The 27250-nt window shown below is 41.7% G+C and overlaps 1 protein-coding gene across 2 annotated transcripts in view; it reads right to left on the reverse strand.

The window, feature by feature from the left end:
* PITPNC1 (phosphatidylinositol transfer protein cytoplasmic 1) overlaps positions 1-25933 on the reverse strand; it is a 76552-nt gene extending 50619 nt beyond the window's left edge. For both annotated transcript variants that reach the window (XM_018073111.2, XM_018073113.2), the window contains exon 1: positions 25396-25933. In XM_018073111.2, the coding sequence (XP_017928600.1) occupies positions 25396-25443 (48 nt within the window). In that variant the 5' untranslated portion in view covers positions 25444-25933. The remainder of the gene's footprint in view (positions 1-25395) is intronic.
* Between the last annotated feature and the right edge of the window lie 1317 nt (positions 25934-27250).

The raw sequence follows: 27250 nt of genomic DNA on the forward strand, positions 1-27250 counted from the left end.
CTCTAATAAATGTCCTGAGCATGGTTAGGGAAGAAATCTCTTTTCCTGATACTTATGGAAAACCCAAACTGCAGCCAAATAAACTCCTGGGCAGGAACCCCCCAAGTTTGCTGCAGAAGGCAGTGCAGGGTGACACCTGTGGGTGCACACAGGGAGGGTGAGGGTGCTGGGGACAGAATGTGCTGCCACCTCATGTCTCTGTCCAGAGCAATTCCAGGCTACACAACCTTTCATCTCAAACTTTCCACCTTGAGGGTGCAAGTTCTTTGACAATGAACAGATGGGTGGAATTGCTGCTTTCCAGCACAACACAGAACACAAGCTCTTACGTAAGTATAAGCAAAATTTCCAGGAAGGACCACATTCCTGACTGACTGACAGGCTACAAAGCTTCCAGAGCAGACATTCCTACAATACCACATGTAGAATGAAAGAAGGATGAAGGCAAAGAATTCCTGCCAAGGAACTCTATGGGCTTAATTCAATTTTATCATAATCCAGAAATGGGAAGCTATATGGTCTCCAGATGTTTTGGAGAGATGGTGTTCCAGCAATTAGGCATTCCAGCAGTGCTTATCTGTTCTTAATGTCCTGTAAGGGGAGTGTAGAACATGATACAAACACAACCAGCATCTCCTCTGGGACAGAACCTGGAAACAGTACAGAGGGAGGTTCAGAAAACTGCCACAAATGTGCAGATTTTAACCAATACAGAAAAATTACACTGATTCATCATATTTAGGAAGATTAGAGAAAGTGATAATGTTTGGGTTGAATGGGATTTCATTTCTTGAGCTTATACAGCAAATAAATATCTTTATATTCCACAGGGATAACAACAGTTACCCAGAGGCTGTAAGTCATAGCTGGCAATTTCTCAGTGCAGATATGCAACATGTCAGAGCATCCAGTGATACAAATGGAGCCTTGACCATACACCAGAGAACTAAAAAAACTCTTCTGGGACAGATATTCCTGCCCTATCCCTTTGGATACCAGCAACAGCAGTGATGACCACCAGGAGAATGAGCAGCTCCTGGTTCTGGGCTGGACTGTGCACTCTTTTACAGCAGCTTGTACACAAGGAATAGAGAAATCAATTCCTCAATACTTGCCAGCGGGAACATCTTTCTTTCTGCCACAAAGAATTTTGTTTGGTGTTCAAACTTCCAGGTACAGAGAAGTTTCCCAAAGGCCAGTTGAGCTGGAACAGACCCTGCTGAGCTCCATGGAAAGACTCTCCTGTTGACTCTGGAGAGCTTTGTCTGTAAGTGAGCAAACAGCTTCCCTGCACTCCCCACTCCCAAGTTAACCACTTCCTCATTAGCTGGAGCAGCTGCGTCACTTGGAAGGGATCCTTGGGGGATAAGAGTTCAGGGTGTACAGTAGCACCAGGGAATAGAGCTGAAAACCATAACAACCAAATGTATAAATAGATAAGAATTCTTTATAGAGAACCTGCTTTTCCTCCTCCAGCCCCTCAGACCAGCACAGTGCTCTGAGACAGCTGTGAGAGCACCATTTCTCCGAGGCTGGAATCTGCTGTCTGAGACACATGTTTGAAACGGAAAACATGGAGCTCGAAGACCTTAAATGCACACACCCTGCAAAAGGCTGGGCTTGGAAAAAGTCAAGAGAATTAACACGAAAACATTCTGCTGCAGACCTCAATAATTGAAAAAAAACCCCCCACAAAAACCACAGGCACAGAAGCTGAACAAAAAAACCCTCCTTGCCATGGTCTAAAAATACAGTTAAAAAGAGATCCTCGCTTCCCTCCCTGCCACCCCAGGGCCTTGTGCTGCCCAAACGACAAGCACTGAAGTCAGAGCTTCAAACTCAGGGAGGAAGTGGTTGCTGCAGCAATGGCAACCCAAAGAAAGCTCCTTATCTCCTACATCTTTGATTTTTTTATAGCATGCAGAAAGTGCAGACAGCAAGAACAGAAACTTGTTGCGTGGCAACACGACTTGACCTTCCTCTAGTTCGTCGTCTTGATAAACTTATTACTTTTCATAAAACTAAAGAATTCAGACAAGTTTATAGAATTCTTTCACATGGAAATTATTCCTTGGGAAACACAAAAAGGTGTAATTAAGGAAAAAGATGGAAGAAAATGTTAAAACATGAATGAAACTCGCTAAAAAGGTCTATGGCCCAACAGGTTGGTGGGTAATCAAATTTTAGTCCAACATACTTTTAAGTGCATGTGCTTCAGTCAAATATTTATAAGATATCTGCAGACATACATATCTGCATAACTTTTAAGTTTAAACATTGCTTCTATAATGGTTTAGATAATTTCTACTATTTCTTCAGGCCTGTGGCTATGAAACATTTTTATGACAAAATTTTTTAATCTATAAACTTGATGAACTCTCAGCTTTGTTAACCAGATAATGCTGTTAACCAGTTAAAACCAAATAAATGAATGCATCAAACTCTCCTCTTTGATTGAAAGGATGGTAATGAGCAATTTGCTGTCTGGAGTGGTCACAACTGCCCCTGGGAGCCAGAGCTTCCAGTTTGGCTCTGTGGGAAGCTCAGTTACTGCTGCTGGAGCCAAATGGTTGACTTGCTGTGAGCACAAATGCTGACAAGGAGGGCAATAGGTGGGAAGAAATCTGGCATTTCCACTGGGATTCATCCACACACACAAGCAGTTATGGGTTTATGCACTGAGTATATTCTGCTATGTACTTTATATGCTCTATACTCAACCATACTAAACCTGTTGTGTGCCTATTCTTTTGTCATGACTCTGAATTAACAGCCACCTGATAAAACTGGATCTACAACTACTCACACCAAATAAACAACTAACACACATCAATGAAGTAACTTTAGAAAAGAGGAAGCCCCCCAGTATTACAATAAAATAGAACAGATAATGCAGCGGTCTCAAAAATAGTATTTAATGCCAAAAAGAGGGGTGGGGAAATGAAAAATCAAACTGAACTTTAGATTCCAACTTGGTTTTCTAAATTTAAATTGCACAATCAGTAAACACTACTGAAAAATATTTCAGATGTTTAAAGTGAGGCCTAAACACAGAAGAGGAATGAGGGTTGTAAACAAAGCTGTTTTGGGGAAAGGAAAGCTGCAGGGCTGCATTCAGGGCTCTGGATGACAAGTGTTTTCATGTCATTTTCCCATGGCACTTAGTGTCATTAAAACTACAGAGTCTGGGAAGCATGACTGATTATTGCTTTATTTTCTTATTCTTCCAATAATTTCTAACACACAAACACATAATGACCATCAACAGAGAACACAAAAGCTCAGATCCCACAGCCAAACAGGCCTTTCAAAAGGGCAAACAGTGTGTTTGACTCAACTGGATTTAGTGACGGGTCAGAGCTCTTCTTTCACAACTCAGAGGATTCCTATTGCCCAGTTCTTCCTGAGTTACTGAGGACAAATAAAAGATTTGCATTACAGTACCTGAATTACAAAGTGTGGAAGGGAGAAAATGAAGTCAGAGTTTCAAGCCTGGCTGCCTTTGCTTGGTTCTCCCATATTACCCAGCACTGCTGCCTTAAGCAACACCAAATTCCACATGTGGCAAGCACACATCGGTTCCCCCCCGTGGGTACAAATCCATCAGATCCAGCTCTCATGGTAGTCCTGCACCTTCTTCTCTTTCTTTTTTATGGGCAAAATATGGCAGAGAGAACAAGGATGACTACACAGCAATCTGGATCTGGGGGCCTCCTAAACAAAATTCAGGGAAGTTCTTGAGCAGCCCCGAGCCCAGGACTGGAACAGAACCCCCAGGCTGCAGGTGACTCCCTGCAGGTCGCCCCATTTTTGGTGCCAGAGCTCACACAAATGAGAGAACCAAACCTGCTTTATTCTGCCTTCATTTGGGACATCTCTTTGCTTAAAAAAGACCTTGTGCTTCTCCTCCCAGCCCTGATGTGCCACAGACAGACACACAACATGCTCTTCCATAGCCAGGAGGTTTGAATTTGAGGCTTGCTATTAATATAGTCATTCTAGTCCTCTGCTCTGCCACAGAGCCCTGACAGCCCCAACTATTCAAAACTGACTTCCCTGTCACAAAGACAGCCAGAATGACTAAGAATTCATTCATATGAATAAATGCCTACAAGGCATCAAGTTTTCCAATTTTATTTTTTTTTTTTGACCTGTGGACATGAAAGGATAATTCAGTAATTTCATTACATCAGGAAGTTAAAACTAGCATTGGTTTTCCACTTACTATTAAAGGCAATCCTGCAGGGCTGAAACACTACACTATTCTTTGCCATTCCATTTTTAGTTCCTTTTCTCTCCCCTTCAACTGGGGAGATTCATATCACAAAACTCTCCACCTTTACAAAATGGATGCTTTTATCTTTGCAGCTGAGGTGCTTGTGAAGTCAGTATGATGCAAAAGGGGTTTTGCATTATAATCCCTTTGCCATGTGATTAACTAGAAGATGTCACTGTGGTGTCACTGTGAAGAGCTTTTGGGCAATGACAGAGCACAAGATGCACTTTTTCAAGCCTAGAAATGCAATCCCAAAGGGAAACTTGCAGAGACACATCTGCCTCTCCTCCTCATACCAAACATTTCATTAGGGCCATCTGACATTTCTCCTTCCAGTGACATCAGAGGGAAGAAGTGACATTAAATGAATCCTCAGGTTACCACAGGATATTGGCCTCAAAACCATTTTCTTCACGTCACAACAACTTCATGGAAATTCCTAAAATTGCAATTGCCCCTGCAACAACAGAAATCCATGGGCAAAAATGGAACATTTTACCTTTTCAGAAATACATTAAAACATAGAAGAAATTCATCTTAGCTCAGAGAACACCACCAGCTTTAAGATTTGTACGAATAGCTACTGAGAAGCTCAAAGAGGTGGAACTACTTTAAATTTTCTTGAAATGACAGCTGAGAGATGGTTTAGAAGGTTACATGCAGAGGATGCTGAAAGAAGACGAGTTTTAAGGGCTAGGAGATAATTAATCTGTGAAACAAGATGAAAATAATACAGAATAAAACAGACATGTCCTGCAGTGCAGGCTCAGCCAGGGCTAATTTGTTTGGCTGAACTGCTCTGTGCTCCCATGGACAGACTGTTGCCAACACCCAGGCCAACATGTGCAGGTAACCCAGGTGTATATGTATATATATACACACATATATATATGTAACCCAGCTGCAATATTGCCCTCAGGAGTGTCCCTGTACTCTTTAGCTCCTTCTTCATTTTTGCTGACTTTGACTTTTGGTTTATCACCATTTTTTTGGAACAAAAGATAAAGGAGCTTAAAACTGAAGCCAAATAACCCTTCTCATCTCCTGCTGATCTGTATTTGACTTGAGGACGGCCACTGTCTTGCTGAATCTGGCCTAAAATATCATAAGCAGCTGGAAATTTCACTTAATCCAGTCTTGCTCTGAGGATAATTCCAATGAAGCACTTCAGTGCACGTGTTGTGTATTTACCAGCTGTCTGTTTATATTACTCCCAATGATGCTGATACTGCAGCAGGTCATTGCCAGGTAAGTAAAACACAAGTTTATGTTACCATCAGCTATTTATTTTAACACTGACATAAGCACTATATTGTGTAAATATGCAGAGGTATTTTTCTCTTAACGGAATGGTGTTTAAAATTTATGCCATCAGTAACAGTAAAACGAAAATGAACCACTTACATTGAAGAGATTTGTATCTAAAGTATGAGCTGAGAAAGTAAGAGATCACCTGTCATTAAGCTTGCTAACAAATTCCATTAGAGACTGTTCTCTTCTTGGTAACAACTCTGCTGAATTTTAGTTCCACGGATGTTTTACTGTGTCTACTTTGGGCTCAGAAAGCCACAATCAAAATGGCTCAGGAATGTTTCAGTTGCTGCTAAGAATAATAGCAATTATTAAATAAAAATGATTCATTGTATTGGAAATAAATGTCAGATTTTTTTTTCCTTTGGAAGGCTCTTATGCCTACAGCAAACTAGGGAAGGGACTTGAAATTCAACAGACATGTAGTCTTTGCATAAATACTCATCTTGTGCATGAAAATCCCCTGGCTAAATATAAACCTTTAAATTTAAGTCTTTGCAAATACAGCTCCATATTCTCAACAGAAGCTTTATAGGGCTTTTCAGAGGAATTATCAAAATACTGTGTTCTTCCTGCACGCTCTCAAGCCTCTCGCTATATTTAGGATATATGATTTTCATGTACTTTATCACACATTTTTCTCTATGGCTTATTCCCTTCTCTCATATGTCATTGTGTACATTTCCAATGCTCATTTTATCCATTCCCCTCCATTATCTCCAGTGCAGCAGCCTGTGCAGAGCATCCCAAGGTTCCAGCAGTGGTGATAAGAGCCCGTGCTCACATGAGTGATCACACATCATGTGATGTCCCTGCCCACGGCAAGGGGTGGCACCAGATGACCTTTAAAGGTCCTTTCCAACCCAAACCATTCCATGATTCTATGAGAGTCAAGCTTTTTTTTTTTTTTTCCCCCTCTGAAGTTTTCCAAAGCCCCCAAAATAATTACAAACAAAAGCTGTGCTTAAGGCAATGGAATCCAGGCTGGAAAGGCAGGCACTGAGGAGCTCCAGAAAGGATGGATGGTGATTGGATATTAATACACTTGGGGACCTAAAGGCTGTGGCACAATTAGATAATCACATAGCACTTTTTCTCCCTGTTGGAGGCAGTTGCATACTAATGGGGATGGTTTTACGTAGGGCTTCTGCTCTGTTTGCTGGAGTGCTGCAAAACACTCTGGGAAGGGCAAACAGAGCCAGCTCAAGGTCACAGAACTGAAGATCCACAGCGTGTCCTCTGGACATCACCAGCACAGCACGATGGAAGGATGAGGAATCACAAAACTGAAGCAATGTAGGGGCACAAAGCAAATCCCTTCATCCTAAAGCTTCCCAAGAAATCGCTATTCCCTTGTTCCTCGTCAGCTGGGTGCTCCACTCGACACATGGGATCTGATTCAGAGAAATGCTCAATATTTACCACGTTGCTAAAGTCAATGAGAACTGGGTTTTCAATGGGCTACAGAATTCCACTCTGAAAAAGCAGGTTCCAAGTGTTAAATATTCCAAAAAAAAGTGACTATTTTCAACTATTATGCCCCAATACAGACGTTTGTCATCTGTAAAATTAGAAAATTTGTCCATTTTACAAGAGTGTAATGAGAATAAATTGATTAATGTTGCCTAATATTTAGTAAACATTCATAAACTTTAGTGATAAGCATAACTGAAAACCATGATAGACACTGGTTCCAACTTCAGTGAAAGGTAATAAGTTACTGGAAAAATACCAAAAAATTATATAATGAAAAAATGGTGTTCACTTGAGCCTCACCCAGCCCTTCCAGGAACCAGTTTTGTGGCAAACACATTCAAAAAGCAGGCAAACCAAAACTGTATGGGCAACAATAATTTTGTCACCTCCTAATTCTAAGTATTCTTGAACTCTTAAATAATGATTTTTAAATCAGTCTGCGTTGCTAAAACACAAAATTATATCTTCCTTGCTGTTTTGGAATCTGTGCAAAAGGACACAGGTACTGAAACCTTTGCAGACAGGTTACAGATGAGGGGAGGTGGGGATGAGCTCAGAGTGGCACCTTGCAGATGTACTTTTTCCTGTCTTTCCTGCTTTTTTTTTTCTTTTTGGAAAAGAAAAAACGGTTAAATAGAAGCATTCAGCTCTCAGTTCTTATCTTTTCAGTGTTACATTCACACTCCAGGAAACAAACAGCAGTATTTTGACCCTGTGGGGTTTTTCTCTGCAAACAAGACATTAATACTGGGCGGAGCAAGAGCAAAACTTCGTTTTTTAAATCAGAGAAGCAGCAAAATTAATTTTGAAAGCTTCTTCGTTCACAGCTGAAAGGCTCTGTACAAAACTTCATCCTGGAGTGATATTTCCAGCTGTAATATAGGGGTTAGGAATGGAAATGCTGACAGGCCCATAATTATGGAAGTGCAGCGGGCACCACTATCCCAGTATATCAGATAGGGAACTGCTTGAATTCAGTACAAGGTATCAAAAGATGTTCCTGTCCGTCCTCATTAGAGCAGCTCTTGAAATTCCTTTTAACCTCTGTGATTCAAACTATTAATTTGATGTTCAGAAAGACAGATACACCAGGGTAATACTTGCATGAGTACACCCCATTTTGTGCTTCCAACCAAACTGGAGAATCATCCTAAATGTTTAAGCTCATAAGAAACTGAAAAAAGTAAGTGGTCGGGATCAGAACATTTTATTTTACAGGACACAAAGTGGAGCCATGTAAAGTAACATCACAATGTCACACTGTTTCCTGGGTTCTATGAAATTTTAAAGCTTTTCTTTCTATCCAAATATTCTGTGATGTATCTGTGATGCAATTACACTGCTGGATACCGAGGGGGGGAAGTTTTATCACCTCTGTTCACTGCATCTTGCTTGACATCAGTTCATAGATTAGTGTGAAATTCTTGATGCCTGCACAAACTCCATGCATGCAGAGAAAAGAAGATCATGCCTGAAGATCCAGGAGGGCAACTGGGTGAATAATATGTTTATAGCCTATATGGATTTTAATTTTATGCTGTTAATCCCATAAAAAACCCCATTCAATAAATTGGTAGCATGATTATAATATGCACAGTATATTCTACTTCTGTGATACATCAATTATGAAATTTCACCTGAGGCTTGTGTGCCATAATAATGTTCTTCTTTTCAACAGAGCAATACTAGTGGGAGGTTACCTCTGAATTATTTCTAACCATATACTCTATTTCATGACTGCAACCAACCTATTTCCTTCCCTGCATTAAGGTGCTTGAAAACCAAAGAGAGAGTGAATTTACCTTTCCTGCATATAGAAAAAAAATCATCTTTTGGGGGGAGCAACTTCTCCTGGATGAGCCCTTTTTCAAGCATAAAAAAAAAAATTAAATTAAAAAGAGAAGTATGTGTTGCATTCTGAACAAATCTAGGTCTACACTCTTATCAGGTAAGGGAAATAACAAATGTCACATTCCACAGAAGCTTGCCTCACTGGAAAGGGGATTGATGGTGTTTTTGATGACTAGGTAGAGAAAGAAAACATCTCACTGAACAGAAAGTACTTTCCCATGGAAAGCTGGAATAGTACTATTTTGAGTAATGCCCTACTTAAGCACAGGGACACCCTCACTGTGTCACTCACACAAACGTGATTTGCATGTTTTGATGGCTTGTAACTCTGCCTCAGATCCAGCAGTGCCTTACAGAGATGATTCACAAGATTATTCTATTTGCATATTTCCCCCATTCCCGGCAGCCAAAGCTTCCACGGGCCAGCAATCCCAGGGCTGCAGCAATCCCAGGGCTCCAGCAATCCCAGGGCTCCAGCAATCCCAGGGCTGCAGCAATCCCAGGGCTGCAGCAATCCCGGGGCTGCAGCAATCCCAGGGCTGCAGCCACTCCAGGAGAGCAGGAGCAGCGAAACAAAGAGGGCCCAACCATCCACTGATGTCATTCCTAATTGGAAGTGGAGCACAACTGAGACTGCCAGGATTCCTGCACTTGTGGTCATGGGATGCTTCAGGTTTTCTGAGGAGGAAAACACGTTTTCTGCTGAAGAGGACAGGTTTTCATGTATCAACAGCAGACAATGAAACTGCTGAAGTTCCAGAACAAAGGAGAACACATGAAGAACTTTTTTCACTATTAAGTCACTTGCTGAGGATGCTGAGGCAGTAAAGCAACAAGTGCCAGAACAGAAAAATGTACTGGCTTACCAAGCCAGGCTTATCCCTCCCAGAAATCCACTGGCCAGACAAAAAACTTGCTTCTTCCTGTGCCATTTTGTCCATATTATGCATCATTTATCAAATCATCAGTTTCACAATTTTATTAAAAGTCCCTCAGAAACAGTTTGAATTTTCCAACATAATTTGGTCCTCTGACAGCACAGAGTTAAAGAAAACATAAATGTGAACGTCACATGCAAAAATGACCTGTAGTAACTTCGTGGGAGAGGAAGACAAAGAGCACTTGACCTGAAGTGACAGAGTTCTAGAGTGCAGCTCAGGACAGAACTGTGTTGTATGTCATACACAGCTCCTCATTCAATGAATTCCCTCTCAGGTTCATATTTTTAAATTCTTAATGCAAAAGGAGAGAAATTCCCACTGACTTCCCATGTAAAGGTGGGAAGAGCATTAATCCTGCCTACCAGCACATCCAGGAATGCTGTCAATTAATTACAACCATATCAAATGCTTGACTGCAGCTCATGGACGTGGTGTGCTTTTCCCTTACTGATTTACAGTCAGGGGGAGGAGGTCAGAGCCAAAGTGTAACAACAAATCAAAGTTAAACACGGCCATGGAAGTTTATCTCCCTTTCCCAGACGGACAGCTGTGTGTGCACTGGGCAGGAACGGTGGGGATGACACAGCAGCACAGCAGAGTTTGCTCCTGGCAGTGCCAAAGCAAGGAACAGGACCTGTTAGTTTGGATGCTGTGCATCCTGCAAGAGCTGAGATCTAAAAGAAAGCGAATGTTAACTCCTTTCAGAGACAAAATGACCAGAAGAGTTCTCAGCTCCAAATGGAATCCAAGGAACATGACATACTGCCAAGCAGCACTTGGCAAAACAACTTCTACTGTAAGATGGAAACACTGGTGCACAGCACTGACAAATATGACTTGCCAAACATATCAATAAAGTGCCTGAAATCCTTATTGTTTGCATTATTGCTACCTCTGTGGTTCTCAGCAGTCCCCAAAGAGTCAATGATTTAAATGAATAAGAATTAAAAAATAGTCATCAAAAATCTTCTACCGAGGTTTCATTCTTAAATGCAGTAAAGCAGACAGTTATGGTAAAAACAAAATATTAGCTGGTACTCTAATTGAAATTTGTTATCTTTGCACTTACAGTTCATTCAATATATTGTGCTGGCATGAAATTAAAATTCTATACTTTCACCAACTAGGACAGGAGTTGTATTGATTTGCTTTTCATATGCTTTTCATTTGCTATCATCCATTCAATGTATTGAACAGAAAACTGAGAAAGAGAAAGAGTGCATGAGGGTGGTTCCTATTACTCAAGAAAAATAAAAAAAAGTGTGTGAATAGTACAGCTTGGATTCATAAATATAGAGGGAAAGTTAACACAGCTTTAGTGAGGAAAATCATGTCTTAGTTTGTCTCTGAAGAGGTCACAGGTGAAGCAGCCAGAGCAGACCCAGCTGATATGAAGCAATTCAATACCAAAACCCCATTTTGCTGAGGTCATTGCCCAGATGTTCTAAAAGAAACAAATTTGCCATAAGAAAGGTCCTTATATGGACAAATCAGTGTTTAAAAGATGCAATAAAAAAGTAAAATAAATAGATAATTTTTAACACTGGAGAGAGGACAGTGAAACCCAGAGGAATCTGAGCTGGGTCTGAGAAAGTGTCCGACTCGCTCATTAACAATGGTTGTGGCAACTTATTAAAAAAAAATCCCCAATGAACAATATATAAAAAGAACAAATGATAACTAGAAGCCAACAAGGATGGAAAGCTACATTTTTGTAATTAACCTCCTACAAAAAGGATTTAAAAGAGGGAGTGGGAGGCGTATATTACAGAGAGTACAAAGAGAGAAAAGGAGAGAACAGAGGATACAGTTACAGTGATCACTGGCAGCCTGCAAGGCTCAGAGAGCAACTCTTGATTAGATGGAAAGCAGAGTAACTTTATCTCCTTGACCTCAGTGGCAGTGAACACCTGGAACACCAGCTTAAAATTCTTTAGCCCAAATTCCCCACGGGGTCACCTCGGAAGAATTCAGGGATGAAAAACTGAGGCTTCACCACCCAGAGGAGTGGAGCAGCCCCAGGTTCCTGCTAGTCAGGCTGGACCACAGAGCTGCTGGTCCTGCTGCCACTGAGGAACACAGGGACAGTGGGGACACAGGGCTGAGCAGTGTGACAGTGCAGAGAACACCTCAGAGGGGCATGGAGAGGAAACCAGAGCTCCCCTGAGAGCAGGGCACGGTCCCTCGGGAATGCAGGACACGAGCCTTCCGTCCTGGAAGAGTTATTTCTCATCCTTGTGAAAACACAGTGCACATCCCAGTGCATCCCACCTCCAGGGAATGGTCAGTTTGTAAAGTTGTTGGGAGTGTGCTCAGGATGTCACCTTTTCTGTCACCCACAGGTCTTTGCATTTTCACGACAGAGACTCCCCAGTGGGAACCTGCTCAGCATTTCATTAGACAGACACGCTGAGACGCTGCTTTCTGTCAAGAAATGCTTCACAGGAGAGCTTGTATATTTTTTTAGCTTATAAAAGATGCTAAAGATTTAACAGGAGCAAAGCCAGCAACTCTTTACCTCATCAGCATAAATGCAAAATAGGAAGAAATGTTTGATATAAGGAAAATAGTTTTAAGTTGGTATCAATGTGCAGGTATGGGAAATGGTAAAAAAAAAACTATTGATGCTCCACATATTTTAAAGTTTGATCATATAGTTTTTCTTTCCATGCTGTCTTGAATATCATAAGCAGATGCAATGCAATAATTTGCTAAAAGGACACAAGGGACCAAATCTTCAGTAGGATTTACTGAGGTGAACTTTATATGTCAACTTGCAAAGTTTACTGCGCCTCCAAAACAGTATATGTTTCAATCTGACATACACAAACAATTTGCACACATAAATCAGTGGGGTGTTGAACTGTTGATGGAGTGAAAAATCCTTTCTCTTTCAAACTCTTGACCGGAAAGGGTCAAAAGTGCAAAAGAAAAATCAGGGTTTGCAAGATAAGAAAGGCAAAAATGTACCCCAACAGCTCTGTCATTATTTTTATGTCAGTGATTACACAACAACATATTTAAAGAATGACAAAGCTTTCATTAATCAGCAAGTCTATTTCTTTTCCTACATGGCTTCCTTATATTTCCAGTTGCTAAAAAATGGAAAATGCTTTTAAATGTCACCTGGCTGAGCAAGTGAATTCTCTCTATTGCTGTACAACCTTATTACTCATTAAATTCTTTCCCTGAAAAATGCCTTCTGTACAGTTCCTTCTTCCCTTATTTTTCCCTTATTGTCACCTTTAACTGACAAAATGGGTAAAAATCCCATTTTAGACCAGGAATCAAGGAGCATTTGCACTGCAGTGTAACCTGGAGTTATGAAACAAGACACCAGAGAAATGAATACTCGGGGCAGGAGGGGGGAGTATCAGGAACCACCTATCAAAAATTCACGCTACAATTTCACACAGAGAATCGTGACTGTTAAGGATGAATATTCATAGAGAACTGTTTAAGAGAAGTGTGGAATAACCCGATATAAACTCAACAAAACGAAGCCTGGGAGAGCACAATGGCAAATCTCTCCCAAACAGCAAGACTGGTTTGGGATTGATGAAGACTTTGCTAGACCAGCAGCCCGACTCAAGACTCTCACTCTTGTACCCACATGGGCTGCACTGGTTAGAAAGGCCAGTTAGTTATTTCCCAGGTCAATGGTCTACTTTAGAGGAGATTTAGGCAGCTCCAGGACACCACAGGTTCACACAAGGGCTCTGGGACTTTCAGACTTGGAACAGCACTGAAATGAAGCAGAGATCCTACCCCTCCAAAAAGCCCAGGCTGAGCAGGGATATCTCAGCAAGGCCATCCAAACCCCAAGTTGGAGAGGGAATTTCCATTGGATGGGTGAATTTATGACATGGGATGTATTAATCTACATCAATCACCTTCAGCAATGCATTTTTTAATTCATTTGATCAAAACCGTCTTGCAAACTCAATTTTTTTTCCATAACTCATTGTTCTTGTAAAAGGTTCAGATTGGCTGCAATGCTGAGTTCTTCCCTCACCATTAAATATGCATGAATACTTCAAAGCCTAATGCTTTCCTGCACACTTACTCTGACATGGAAGTTTGGTAGTGGCCCCAGGGAATGTCCTCAGCCTTTCTGTAACAATAAACTCAATCAAGTGCTACCTATAACATAAGCCTAGAGAGCCAAAGCAGCTCACTTAATTTGCAAGTCTAACTTCCAAAACTGTGGAAAAGGCCTGCAAACAAAGATATTAAACAGAACAACCTGTGGAAAGGAATGCAATTGCCAGAAGCTTGGAAAAGGCCTTAAGGACCTAAATGCAAAGCTTTAAGATGCAAACTCCGGCTCTCTTGGTCTTGTGTACAAAGGAAGTGATATTGGTTTCAATAGCATGAACCTTTCCAGCCAATGTAAACCAGCTTAAAACTAAAATATGACAAATCCTACCATCTGTGAACCACTGTTTAGTTTGGCTTTGCTTTACAAAATGGCAAAATGTGAAAGGAAAACTGAGGAACAACCTCGAACAGAGTTCAAGAGAAAACTCTGTGTGTGCACACAACATCTCCTGCTGCTGAGAATTCATCTGACATCCCATAGCTATAGGAAAAATTGGAGGACCCAATATTAGGCTTTGGTTGATACAAGCTTAATAAAGACCAAAGTCTGACAGCTGCTTCTAAAAAAGGTCCAGAAATCCTCCCCAGGAGACTGCTGTGCAGAACTCAGGCAACGGGCTCCTCTCTGCCCTTCACTGCTCACACAACTGCACCAAGGAGGTACCTTTGCTCTGGTTCTATGAACATGGATTTTACAAATGCCTCTGACAGTAACCACACCATCCTGGCTGAAGTGTTTGCACCTGGTTACTTAATCCTCCTGGGCATCTTTACTTTTTGCAGTATATAGAGAGTGCGAGACAATCTTGCTATTTTTGAGTTATTTCATTTTCACATTTTAGAATATCTTTGAGAGAAAAAATCTACAACACTTTCCCCCCCACCACCTAAATATTAATGAGAATCTAGGATAATATCCATATGTTTCTGTCCTTCTACTCCGAAAAATGGAAAAAATATATACATATATTTATGTATTATATGATTCATGTTTTATAGAGATAATATTTAACTGGTTATGGGAGTTGACAAAACTTAATCAAAAACTATTTCTTATGGTTGTGAGAGGGGGATGCTTTGAATAGTTTTGCTAGGAGGATGTGCCCACATGGAAAAACTGGAAAACTTCAGTGGAAAACTGAAGGAAATGAAGAGGTGAGATGAGGTTAGAGGGCTAACATGAGGAAACACAAGGAAACAGTAATTGCTGTTGCTCAGATGCTCATAAGGAATTAGGGCTTTGCCCAGACTGTGGTCCCCAGAAGGATACAGAGCTCCCCACACACATCAGAGCAGCTCCTTTTCTCCTGGATGAGAACATTTGCTTCCTGAAGCCTGAAGTGGAGGATGCTCCTTGATTGCCACTGACATTCCTTGGCCTGTCACAAGGCAAATCACTCACGTTGTTTACTCCAGTCCTGGCCACTGAAGACAAACTGGCATGTCTGAAAATGTCTTGGCAGAGAGGCAGGGGTAGAGGTATCCACATTTAACTTGTAATATGCTTTCAGCATGATTAAATAAAAACATAACCACCTGTTACCCTTAATTCAGTGGGAGTATCTATTTTCAATTATAGCATTTACTATCCACCCTCAAGTATGGCAAGGAACACCATGGCAACATAAACACAGTCGTGGCTGCTTGAGAAAGTTAAATTATAAATAGCAATGTATAGCCCATGAAGTCCTGGAAATAAACTAACTAATCCATAGGCATTTGTTACTATGACATAACATTTCCACTCAAAGGCTGTTTGCCTCATCTCAAACCCCCTCAGAACACATTTAGAAGTTCACCATCACTTGACTCTAGGAGAGTTCAAGTTCAGACATGAAAGAAAGCAGAGACACTGGAGAAAATAAGTATAGCAAAACACCAGAGAACAAATGAACAAAAAAAAAGTCCCCATTGTAGGCTTTATTCTGTTTCCACTGAAGTTAATATGGAAAAAAACACACCAACATATCCTAAATGTATAACAGGGTCCCCTCAATATACACAAACATGTTTTTATACTGAATCATCCCTGAGAGGAGGGGGGGAAAGAAAAAAAGCAAAAAAAGAAAAAAAAGAAAGCAAAAAAACCTGGGCTTCACTGAGTAGCAAACAATTTGGAAATGCAAATAAACTCAGCAACCTTGGAAGACACTGGAGAGATTTCAGAACTCGGTGCTCTCTTCAGCTTCAGCCTGGGAGAAAGATCCATGGTAACTGAGGGAATACAGGGATTCAAGCCCGAGCTGAGCACTCGAGAGGGAGCTGAATTATCAATTGTTCTGCTCTGCTGTGCAGTTCCTTATTCCCTGCAAGCCCCAGGCCCAGCAAGAGCAGCAGCTTTTTGCCAGCTGGCCACATGCCTGCTGGGCCTGGAGAGGCTCCTTCCTGGGGAGCATGACCAAGGACTCCACCGTGGGAGAAGGGAAAGGGAATCAAAGCCCCTATAAAGCCAGGACTGAAAACTGACAGCAGAGAGGTGACTGACAAGTCTGGGGGATGAGGACAGCAATAACTTCATTCCACGTGGAACGACAGATTCCAGAAATGTATATTTTCTTTTAGTTTATGGCCATTGGTTAAAGTCAACTTTTGTTCAGACTGAGAGAAATCTGCAATGGATCTCCTGAGAGCAGGGGAATTATTTCAGATTTGCACCATGCAACTGGATTGGAATTTAAATTCCCAACATTTCTGTTCTATAAATATGCTGTGTTTTATGACACATATTTGGTGAAATCTTGGCCTCTTTAGCACCAGTGACAGAACTCATTGGTATCACTACGATGGAAATTTCACTGAATGATTTTCCTTTCACACAGAGAGAAGCAAAATAAAAACTGATCCACTGAAAGAAGACTTATATCAATTTTATATCAAGCCTATGTAACAACAGAAGCAGGCAGGCTACTTAAGAGTGTAATTATGTGTAAAGTTCAGGTGTTTCATTTGGCTTATTGCAGTCATTGTACAATTACGTTATTAAATGGAAATATTATTTAAAGGTCAGCTAATCTGCACTTTCAAAGAAAAACCAGCCAAAAAAAACCCCAAAACACAAAAAGCCCAACCATCTCTGTATGACCAGGACTAATACAAGCTTGGCCTGAGTAAGAACTTAATGCTTCTCAATAGAATTATCATTGTCTTTATCCTACTGGTAAACACAATTTTTTGGTTCCCAGTGGACTTCTGCATTTAGGGAACCTTTCAAGTAACGTGGTGACACAAGCACGAATGGTTATTTTTATACTTTTAATGGCTTTTATAGAAAATGAGAGCAAAAAGCTGAAAATATATTCAACAATTAGTTGTGTTTGTCATCAGTGACTGATTGTTAATCAAGCAATCGAGCAACAGTGTGTGTCACACTGGAGTGTCATTATCACACAATTACTTTGTCATGCATTGTAATAATATTTTTACTGAAAGAAACCCTGAACATAGTCATTAATTGGTGAACACATTAAACCCAAGATGACATTTAGTGTGATGAAATGGAAAATAAGGCATACTCAGCATGCCCACAGAAAACAATTCCCACAGAGCTTAAGTATTCCTAAATCACTTGGGCAAGACTAATCTTAGAACAGACACGTAAAAACTCCTAAATAAAGACCATGGTTTTTCTGGAGAGCAGATGAACCAGTCTTTTCCTAAATCCAGGAAGAGACTGGTTCATCCCCAAACGTTCATGTGTGTGACTCACATGACTCCTCGTGCTTTAAATTAAGGACGTGCCCAAGCTCAGGATGTGCCAGAGCTCAGAGTGTGCAAAACCAGCTTTGGAACTGCAAAAGTACAAAACTAACGGAGCCCAAAACCGCCTCAGCGTTTTCTGACCACAAACAAAGAAAAAAGATGGAAGATGCATATTTTTTTTTTGCCAAGAAGAGCCATTAAAATGTCATTCCTGCAATTTAGCACCCTGCGTTATGCTTTATAAAAATGGTATTTTGATACATATCCAAGCACTCAAAATTGGCTGATCACTTACAGCCAAAATTGGGAAGAAATGGTGGACTGAGAAGGAGATAAACAAGATTAAGACTAGACTAAAAGCATTATATATAAACACAGGTGAAGTTCAAGTCTGGTTTCCACCACCTACAGACTGCAAACCCATCTGTTAACACAACTTGAAATCTATATTACCTTTTCTTAGCTCCTTTTTAAACACAGTCAATAATCCTGGGGAGCACCTTTCCTTGCTTTCTAGATGCCTGCAGACATCAATAATTACACTTGAATATGTGCACAATATGCCCACACAGAGCTCTTCAGGCTGCACTGGAGGGCTCTCAGAGCAAATCTGCATGAAATGTCACTATTGGCTTTATTTTGGTAGAAAATCCTACAAAATATACTGCTGGTCACGAGAGATGCTCTAGGAACCAAAGAAGGTAAAGAACAGAATATAAGGAAAATTATAACTATTTGAAAGAAATATCTATTTAAATTACAAGCAAGTTTTCCATGAGTAAGGACACAAAGGGTTACTCCTCGCCCACAATGACTATTTCAAGGGGTTTCATGTGTGTACCATTTATCTCCATCCTTAGAGTGTCTAATGGTTGCCTCTATGGTAGGCTGGACAGTAAGATGGAAAGCCTGCATGGATTTTAGCATCCACAACTGCCTCAGCTCTGTAAGGACAGCCTGGGGAACATATTTGTCAGCTCACCACTCACAAAGAAGGATACAGTGAATGAATCATTGTTATATACTATGGGTTTTCCATTATCTGACTAGGCAGCCTTTTGTACCCAAGAACAGGATCTCTAATAGATTTTAACAATACAAATGTCTATCAGAATAAAATGAATACTCATAAAGGAAAATATAATTTGTAATCTTTCCTAGTTATTACAAAAATCTTTCTCTTCCTCTAATCTAAAGGGCTTTATAGACTTTAAGGGCCATAAATCACCTAAATTTTTTTGGCAGTCAGGCAAAAATCACATAAAAATAGATATAACTATATTATTTCTAACCTTAAAAGAAGACAGATGAAGAAATTAAACAGACTGGACTAAGGGAAAATGTATTTGACATATCAGAGCTATCAAACTTCAAGCTGCCAATACAGACATCTACATTCATTATTAGGTACATAAACAGAAGTGGTCTCAATTTCTAAAGAGCTGATCACTCAGCTTCCACATCAACTCTTAGGAGAACCTCATGTTCTCAGCAAGTCAAAGTTCATCCCAAAATACCAAAGAAATAATTAAAGCGCTGAGTTTTAAAAGCCAGTATTGACATTCCGTGTGTTTCTTTCCCAGTTCTTTTCTTTCCAAGCCTGCATTATGCTTCAAAGACAAAGAGAGCTCAAGGAGTCCTTGATGGCATCAAAGCTCTGTAGAGTGCCTTAGCTCAAAAATGTCCTAAAACATTGACAAGCTGCATTTTCTTTTATGGGAAATGCAAAACTGGGCCCTGCATTTTGCTAAAAAAGTCCTCAAATCAACTGTGTGGTATTATTTGCTATATATATATATATATATATACCTTGGGGAAAACAAGTGTTGACAGGGAGAGACAGAGCAAGGGAGATAAAGAGAGATGTATGTCAGAGCCTGGTGTTCCTTGGGTAATATCTAATCCTTTCCACTGCCAGATTTTTTTAATGATTTACACTGAAACTTGGAGAGCAAAGGTTGTCTTGTTCCCTTCACAGGGTTTTATTGAAAAGTGCAAACAGGAGTAAGGGAGAAAATTGGGTATTTTTGGTCTTCTCTTTGCAGTGGGGCTCAGTAAAGATTTGACACGTGCTCTGCATTGCTGTGCTTTGGAGCTGACCACACCTAGCACGGGAAGGCCAAGCTAAAAAAGGGGTTTATTTTTCCCCAGGGTAAAACACAGCTCTCACTTTTCATCCACTCATTCTCACAGCTAGACAGTGCATCAAAAGAAAACGTAATAGGTGATTTTTGGGTATAATAGTTAACTTGTGGTGCTTTCCCTCACCTGTTTTCCCTGTCACAGTGACTCTCCCCAGGCCAGAAGCTCTCAGGTCAATGTGAGGTCACCCTGTGTGAGCCAAGGCCCTGTGATGTGAGCAGACATGACCACCCACCAAAGGCCAGATCCCTTTGCTAACAAGAGACTTACACAAGGATTTCTTTTGAAGGGTAAAAAGATGTTCATAATGGTGTAAAGAGGCTTCCTAGATCAATAATTAACTCTGAATACCCCTCAGACAAACGTGGCAGTGCCCCTGGGGTGCTGAATGCAGAAGGCAGGTATGGCTGATGTTCTCTAAGGCCCATCCAGACACAATGATTAACTACTGCAAAAGGTCCTTTATGTCTCACAGCAGTTTAGTGCCTTGTAAAGGAATTGGTGCAAGATGCATTATAGCTGTTGATAGTTTCAATTAAAATTGCACAGCAAGACTCCATTTTTGCAGGACAACCTCAGCTCCAAACTGCCAGAGAAACTTTTTCGTCATTACCGGGTGCAACTATTATTTCATTTACAAGCAATAAACTGAATTACATTTGAAAACTTGACTTCACCTCCTGTTTGCTTCTAGTCCTCTTGCTTACAACCAACATACTGCTTTTACAAATGTTTCATACATTAAGGTACTTCTGAAAACATGTTCTGTGGCTACAGCTGGGAAACGAAAGCAGCACACACAGTTGATCATTATTTATTCTATCTGTATTAACTGCAGGACAAGTTGGTGTAGTTTGTCCTGCAGTAGATCACTGTACTTATGAAAAAAAATTTTTTTACACTTTATACTCTACTAAAGGCTTTGTTGTACTACAGACACATAGTTATGTCTAAATATCATAACACCTGCTGACTCTCAGGGCATAACACCACCTTCTCAAATGCTTTCAATGAGCTTGAAATCTGTCTGAATAAAACATGTTATAACAAGTACCCTCTGTGCACAAAACAGAAGACTATGAAACCTTTTAAAGAAGAAATGTACCCAAGATTCAGAGAATACAAACACTGTTTACACAGATGTTGTTGAAATAATTTTACGTAAATAATCCACACTGGGAGAATTCATAATGTTTGAAACAAGAGCTAAACGATGGGTATTTTTATAAAGGGGCAAGGATAACACTTCTAAACCCAGAATTTGGGAATGCTGAGAGGACTTTTTGTTGAAAAACCACGATCTCCATTTATGGACATTTTGCAGGTCTCTGCTTGTTTGTATTCATGACAATACAGCTGTTCCTCCACACCTCATGCAGGCAGAGCTCCCCACAGATCCAACCTGGCTTTTATTTAAAGCACAGGGTGGGAGCAATTCCACCAGGCTCAGCAGAGATAATCTTGGTTGAAATAAAGAAACAAAGCAAAGGAAAACCTGTTAGGAATTCAGGGATTGGCCGTGCTCGTAGAGTTCAGAACTAACAGAAATGTTAATGGGCATCCCTGTTTCCGAGGAAAAAACCCTGTGATTCCTGTAGTTTATTTGATGTTTAGCTTTCAAATATACACAGCCCAGCTTCACATCTTTCACAGCATTTTACAGCAGTAACAACTCCATTTTCAATAGGATCCAGCAAAAATGTCTTTTGGCCTCTTCCATAATAGAAGAATCGCTTTCCACACAAATCAGGAACTTCCCTGGACTTTGCCTCTCCCCCAAGAGTTCAGTACCATGCTAACCTGTCACATTTGGTTTCCATTTTCAGATAAAGGCATCTCAAAAGCACAAAGCCATGTAATCTTTCCTGTGAAAAATTGTGGAATTGTGATTTGCAATGAGACCCATGTCTGAGAATTTTTTAGCATCTCTGCTCTTTTCCATTGCTTGGTGCTCTTTTCACTTGCTTAGGAATGTGCTTTTTAAACTGATGATATTTAAAAACCCACAATGCAGCCTATTATAATATTCTCCCATATGATGTAACGAGCTATTTGTAAGAATGAACTAACACATGAAAATGCAAGGGGAAAAATAACTGAGGCAGGCTCGTTTATTAATTGCAGCTGGGATGAGGATTGGTAACATATTTTATGCAATTACTGGAACAGATTTTACTTGCTTTATATATTAATGCAAAGAAACAGCTTTTTTTCCTAATTTTTAAGATCTTGGTGTTAACAAAAGGATTGAATTTGCATGGGTCCCTCCCAAAAGTACCACGAATGAGGTAAAGAATGACTTCTAATTGGCAATCATATTGGCTTTGTCAACCAACAGCTCTATTCTGACCTAGTTTACAAAGTTCTTACAGCAGTTGTTATTACTTTGCTTAGAAATTAACGTGGTATTTCCTTTCCTAAATTATTTTAAAGCTGATCAGGCAGCTTCTGACCATACATATGTAACAGACCTAAACAGCTGCCAATAAAAATTCAGTTTATTGACTTAGCCTCAGCTTTAAATAAGAACTGTAGTGTGGTGCCACAGCATCCCAGCAAGGACTCTTGGAACAACCTGTCTTTCCTGGTGTTTATGGCCAAGGCACAAAGATGCATGTCCAGCTCCTCTATCCAAGCTCAAAATACACCAGAGCAGCTCAGTTTGGAGCAAACAGCGTTTCTCAGGAAATGTTTTCTTTGCAAGAAAGCATTTGGCCTTCAAACTGACAGGTAGGTAAACAAAACTCCCATAAATATTTGGGTATCTTATCTAATAAGGGCATCAAGGAAAGCACGACTCAGGAACAGGATCCACAGTAGCTAATGGAGGCTTTCCTACCCACAACAATGCCAGAAACTCTTCCAACCTGGAGACAGCGCTGCTGTTACACTGATGTAGCAGTTCTTTTCTCTAGAGATAAATTTAGGTCATAATAGTCATCCAGAGCAGCACTAACTGCTCCCTGCTGCATGCATAGGAATTTACACACAAGGTAATGACTTGCCTGGACATTACACAACATTTTACAGCACATTTTTTCACATTACACACAAAACCCGACTGCAGAAGATCAGGTACAGGTGCTTGGCTGGCAGACTTAACACTCCATTTTGCTCCCTGTGCCAGATTATCCTCCCAGGAATGACATGGGAACCACTGTGGTGTTGGTGACAACACACCACCACAGCCTAAAGACACAGTTCTTTCTCATTCACGCTGTGAGACTTCTGTGGACGGGTAACTGGCAGGGCAGTGCTAAAAAAGGAAAACTGCTCAAGGAAATACTTTTGGATTTATGTCTAAAGTGCACAGGCCAAAAGCCAGAGCATCAACCATGGAAAAGCAGCGTTGTAAAGCCTAAGTAAGAAAAACAGCACAAAAGGGGGAGCCAGGCTGTTGCATAAGAACTGCATTTTTCCCATACCTGTTGAAACACAGAACCTCAAAAACCCTTCTTGGATGCTTAAGTGCCAGCAGTGTCCATGTGAGTCAGGATCCCAAGTGCCACTGCAGACCAGGGCCCAACATCCCAGCCCCATGGGAAACTGGATATCCTTTGGAAACTGCCTTTCCCTCAAAGCCCACCGAGGTTCAGAGTGACTTTGCACCTTGCAGGAGGCAGTTTGGGCCTCTCAGAACCAAAGTGCTCCTGGTATTTGAAGGGTGAGCATCTCCCCAGGATGTTCTCCTGATGACTGAACCACCCCATCACCTTGTGGCAAAAACCATCACACGTTGTTGGCAGTTAATGTGCAACTGAGGGTATAAAAGTAGGATAACACCACTTCATAAGACTGTAGGGAATGTCACAAGGATGAACCACTACGAGAAACACAGTGTGGGACTTTTTTAGTATGTAAATACTGTAACCAAAATAAGATATCTGCTAATTTTACAATTTTGTCCTAGTTCATTTTATAATTAGTAATTAAATTGATGCTAAATATCAGACATGTTCTAGGTTCCTCATTAAGGCATCTCAGCTGCAGCACTTGGATTAAATAATGGATGATTCAACATAAGAGAAACTACAAGATAGTGTATCTGTACTAATTCTGATAACATTCTAGAGAAAAAAAATGACATCCAACATTTTCTTCTGCCTCATCATGAATCGACCATTCCTGTTTTGGGAGATTTTTGAACTTTTCTGCGTCTGGAAGTCTTGTTTAATAACAATGTTTCAAAATAAATTAGATCTGCTCCCTTCTGATGATGTAGTGAACTGTCATTAACTAAGTGTAGTAGTCTGAGGGCATCAGGAACTGGCTTGGATAAAATGTTGTCTACAGTAGGGTAATGCAATAAACAAAGAAAATTATGTATTAAAAGAATAATGCCATCCAATATGCATAATAGAATAATGCAAAATATTCTATATTTGCATAATAGAATATGCAAAAGATTAATGCCACGATACGATATAACTTGGATGGAAAAGGGCTAGAATTAAACCTATACCTGTTTAACTATATGTATGTGGTGGCTTTGGGTCCTGCTCCCTGCAGAAGGAATTTCCTGAGCAGCCCGAAGTAAATATTTGGCAGTTCCAATCCTCAGTTTCAGAAAACTGTTTAATTTGCCAGAACTGAAGATGCGGACAAAAAGACCATTGAAATGACCACCCCGCCGTACTCCTGAAGACTCCTCCACGCGTATATCGCAGAAAATAAAACTGTGCAGCACAACATCGTCCTGGACGGACTCAAAGAACGAACGTGTAACTCAATTAGCGAGTTAATTATCCATTAATTAGCGAATTAAGCCCCTCCTGAGGGACCCTGGGCCAGGGCGCCCCCTGGCGGCGCCGCGGGGGCACAGGCGGAACTTTGGGCGCAGCTCAAGCGCAAGATCCGCGCCCAGCGCGGGCTCAGCCCCGGCCGCGCCACAAGTGGCTCCATAAAACAGGGTCTTTTCACACTTGCAGGGCACCGAACCATAAACCAGCGTCTCTGTTTCGTATTCCATCAGGCCTTTAGGTAATTACTGCACCCGCAAACACTTCACAAGTAACTCCAGAGCACGTGTGCTCCGTGGGGGTGTCACGGTCCTACTGAAAACTGTCCGCACACAAATAAAACCAGTGTTCCTAACACGGAGTTGAGAGCACCCGACAAAGAACAGTTTGACTTTCAGTCGTTTCTTTAAATGACAACAAAGTTTTACTAATAAATGATCGCCTCTTTTCCCTACCTGTTCTGGAGGGAGTGTCAGGCCATGTTCAGCTACGAGGGTATTTTAAGCAAAGGTGAAATACATTTAGAAACTGGGTTTTGGACAAACGCTTTATCAGATAGAAATTTCAGCACAAAAGCATTCCCTTGCAAACAGGCATGAGATTCCTCTGAAAAGTCTAGTTGGAAAACCTTTATAACCAATATTTTGACGACACAGTGCTTTTGATACACTTAAGTTACCTTCGTTCCTGCAGGATTCCTTTATTTTCCAATAAAAACATTCCTCTCTAACCAATCATCTCCGACTAAGTTCATTACACGAAGAAGAAATATTCAGTAAAACAAATACAACCTCAAGTCGCCTGGCAAGAGAAAACCCTGGGTAAGGAACAGCGTCTCCGGTACGAGCGCGGATCTTACCTCTTCAACTGTCAGAGGCATGCAGATCCGGTACTCCTTCATGAGCATATTCCTGCTGCTCAGTGCGGACCGGCGAACTGGGAGAAAAGTGCGGATTTCTGCACAGAGATCACGACGAAAACCAAACACGGGGGGAAATAATCAAGCCTCTTTCTCTGTGCGCGCTTGACAGTGTGTCCACAAGACAGTAGTGCAACCATCCAGGAAGGCTGACCCAGCAAGAAGAGAAACCAACACAACCGCTTCTTTCTTCCCGTCCTTCCTCCTTCACACCGCGATCATGGGAATCTCACGGACGCTCGCACCCAGATACGCTACCAAGTCTCAAACCCCCACCGCTCTCGCCCCAGCCGAAGACATCCGTCGGAAGTGCACGGAAACGCCGGGCTCTCTCGCGGCTGTGTCAAGACATGCCTGGGGCGGCGAAAAGAACAAACGAGCCGAAAATGTGGCTCTCGCCCCCGCCGGCAGCACGTCGGGCGGCAGGAGAGAGATGCGATGCCGAGTCCCGAGACAAAGGCTTTTTATAACGTTCCCTCTCCCGCTACCGCTGCGCCTCGGGCGGGGGCACGGGGGGGGCAGCGGAGGACGGGCGGCCGCGGTCCCCCGCGCAAGCCGCGGGCGGGCGGTGGTCACGCGGCGGGGCGGTATCTGGCGCGGCCACCGGCGGGCTGGGCTGACATAGCGGGGCGGCAGGTAAGGACGGAGGGAGGAGAGAGGGAGGGAGCGAAGGAGGGGGGGGACCGGGCGGGCCTCAGCGGGCCGGGCCGCGGGGGCTCCGCGCTGCGCCCGCCGGAGCCTCCCGGGAGGGGGAACGGGCAGCGCCGAGCACGGAGAAACCGCGATTTTGGTTTATTCTTCCGCGAGGAGCTGCCGGGTTTTGGAAGTTTATTGCCCTGCGTGTGACCAGGCACCTTGCGAAGCGTTCGCACCCCGTGAGCCCCGGGCTCGCAGCCGCCCCCGGTACAAAGGAAAGGACAAGCGTGCGCTCGGTGCGGACACAGCACAGGATGTGGAGGCCTCACCCATTTCCCTTCTGGTCAGCCCTTTCGTTATCAGCCAGCACATTTTGCAGCACAAATAAAACCGCCCTTTTTTTTTTTTGGTATCGGGTTTTTTACTTTTAGATGCCACGCAGAAAGTTCAGTGAGAAAGCGCCTCCTTCCCAGTTGAACAATAAAGCCAGAGCCGTTTCGGGAGGGCTCCCCCCCTCCCTTAGTTGCAATTTGTTATTGAAATCGGCTTTTAATATGCTTGGGGGTTGTGTTTTTCAGAGACATTTACCTGTCATTAAGTTACACTTGAAATGCACTGGAACCTAATTCTGAAACTAGCTGAGAACCCTGAACTGTTACACAACCTCAGCATTTTATGCTTAATATGCTCATCCTGCTGTTTCTCCTGTGCTCCCAGTGGCTCTAAAGCCACTCTCTGGATTGCAGAGAAGTGCTGTGACAGTAAGAGGAAAATACAAGGCACTGCACAGATAGTGGTAAAATATCCATCTGCATTTATGTATCAATTATTTGCAAAAAAAAAAAAAAAAGTGATGAAATGCCGTATTTGGGACAGCTGAAGATGAATTTATGTCTACAGTGAAATGTGTGTTTCATAACAAGAAAGAGCAAAAACCCCTCAGAATTTTACTGGTTCTGGATGTACATTTCGGAGCTGTGGGTATAATTCTTAGCCCAGAGGACACAGTGCCATCTCCTGGAGCCAACTGTGTCGCTTTGCCAGCCCCTTGCAATAATGGCACAATATTTCACATCCCTGCTTTCCCAGGGAAGTGCAAACACCTACACAAAGAAATAAAAAATCTGGGAGCTCTATTAACAGTCTGCATTTTCAACTG

Source organism: Manacus vitellinus, unplaced genomic scaffold (genome assembly GCF_001715985.3).
Source record: "Manacus vitellinus isolate BGI_N305 unplaced genomic scaffold, ASM171598v3 scaffold_24_pilon, whole genome shotgun sequence".
NCBI classification, from domain to species: domain Eukaryota; kingdom Metazoa; phylum Chordata; class Aves; order Passeriformes; family Pipridae; genus Manacus; species Manacus vitellinus.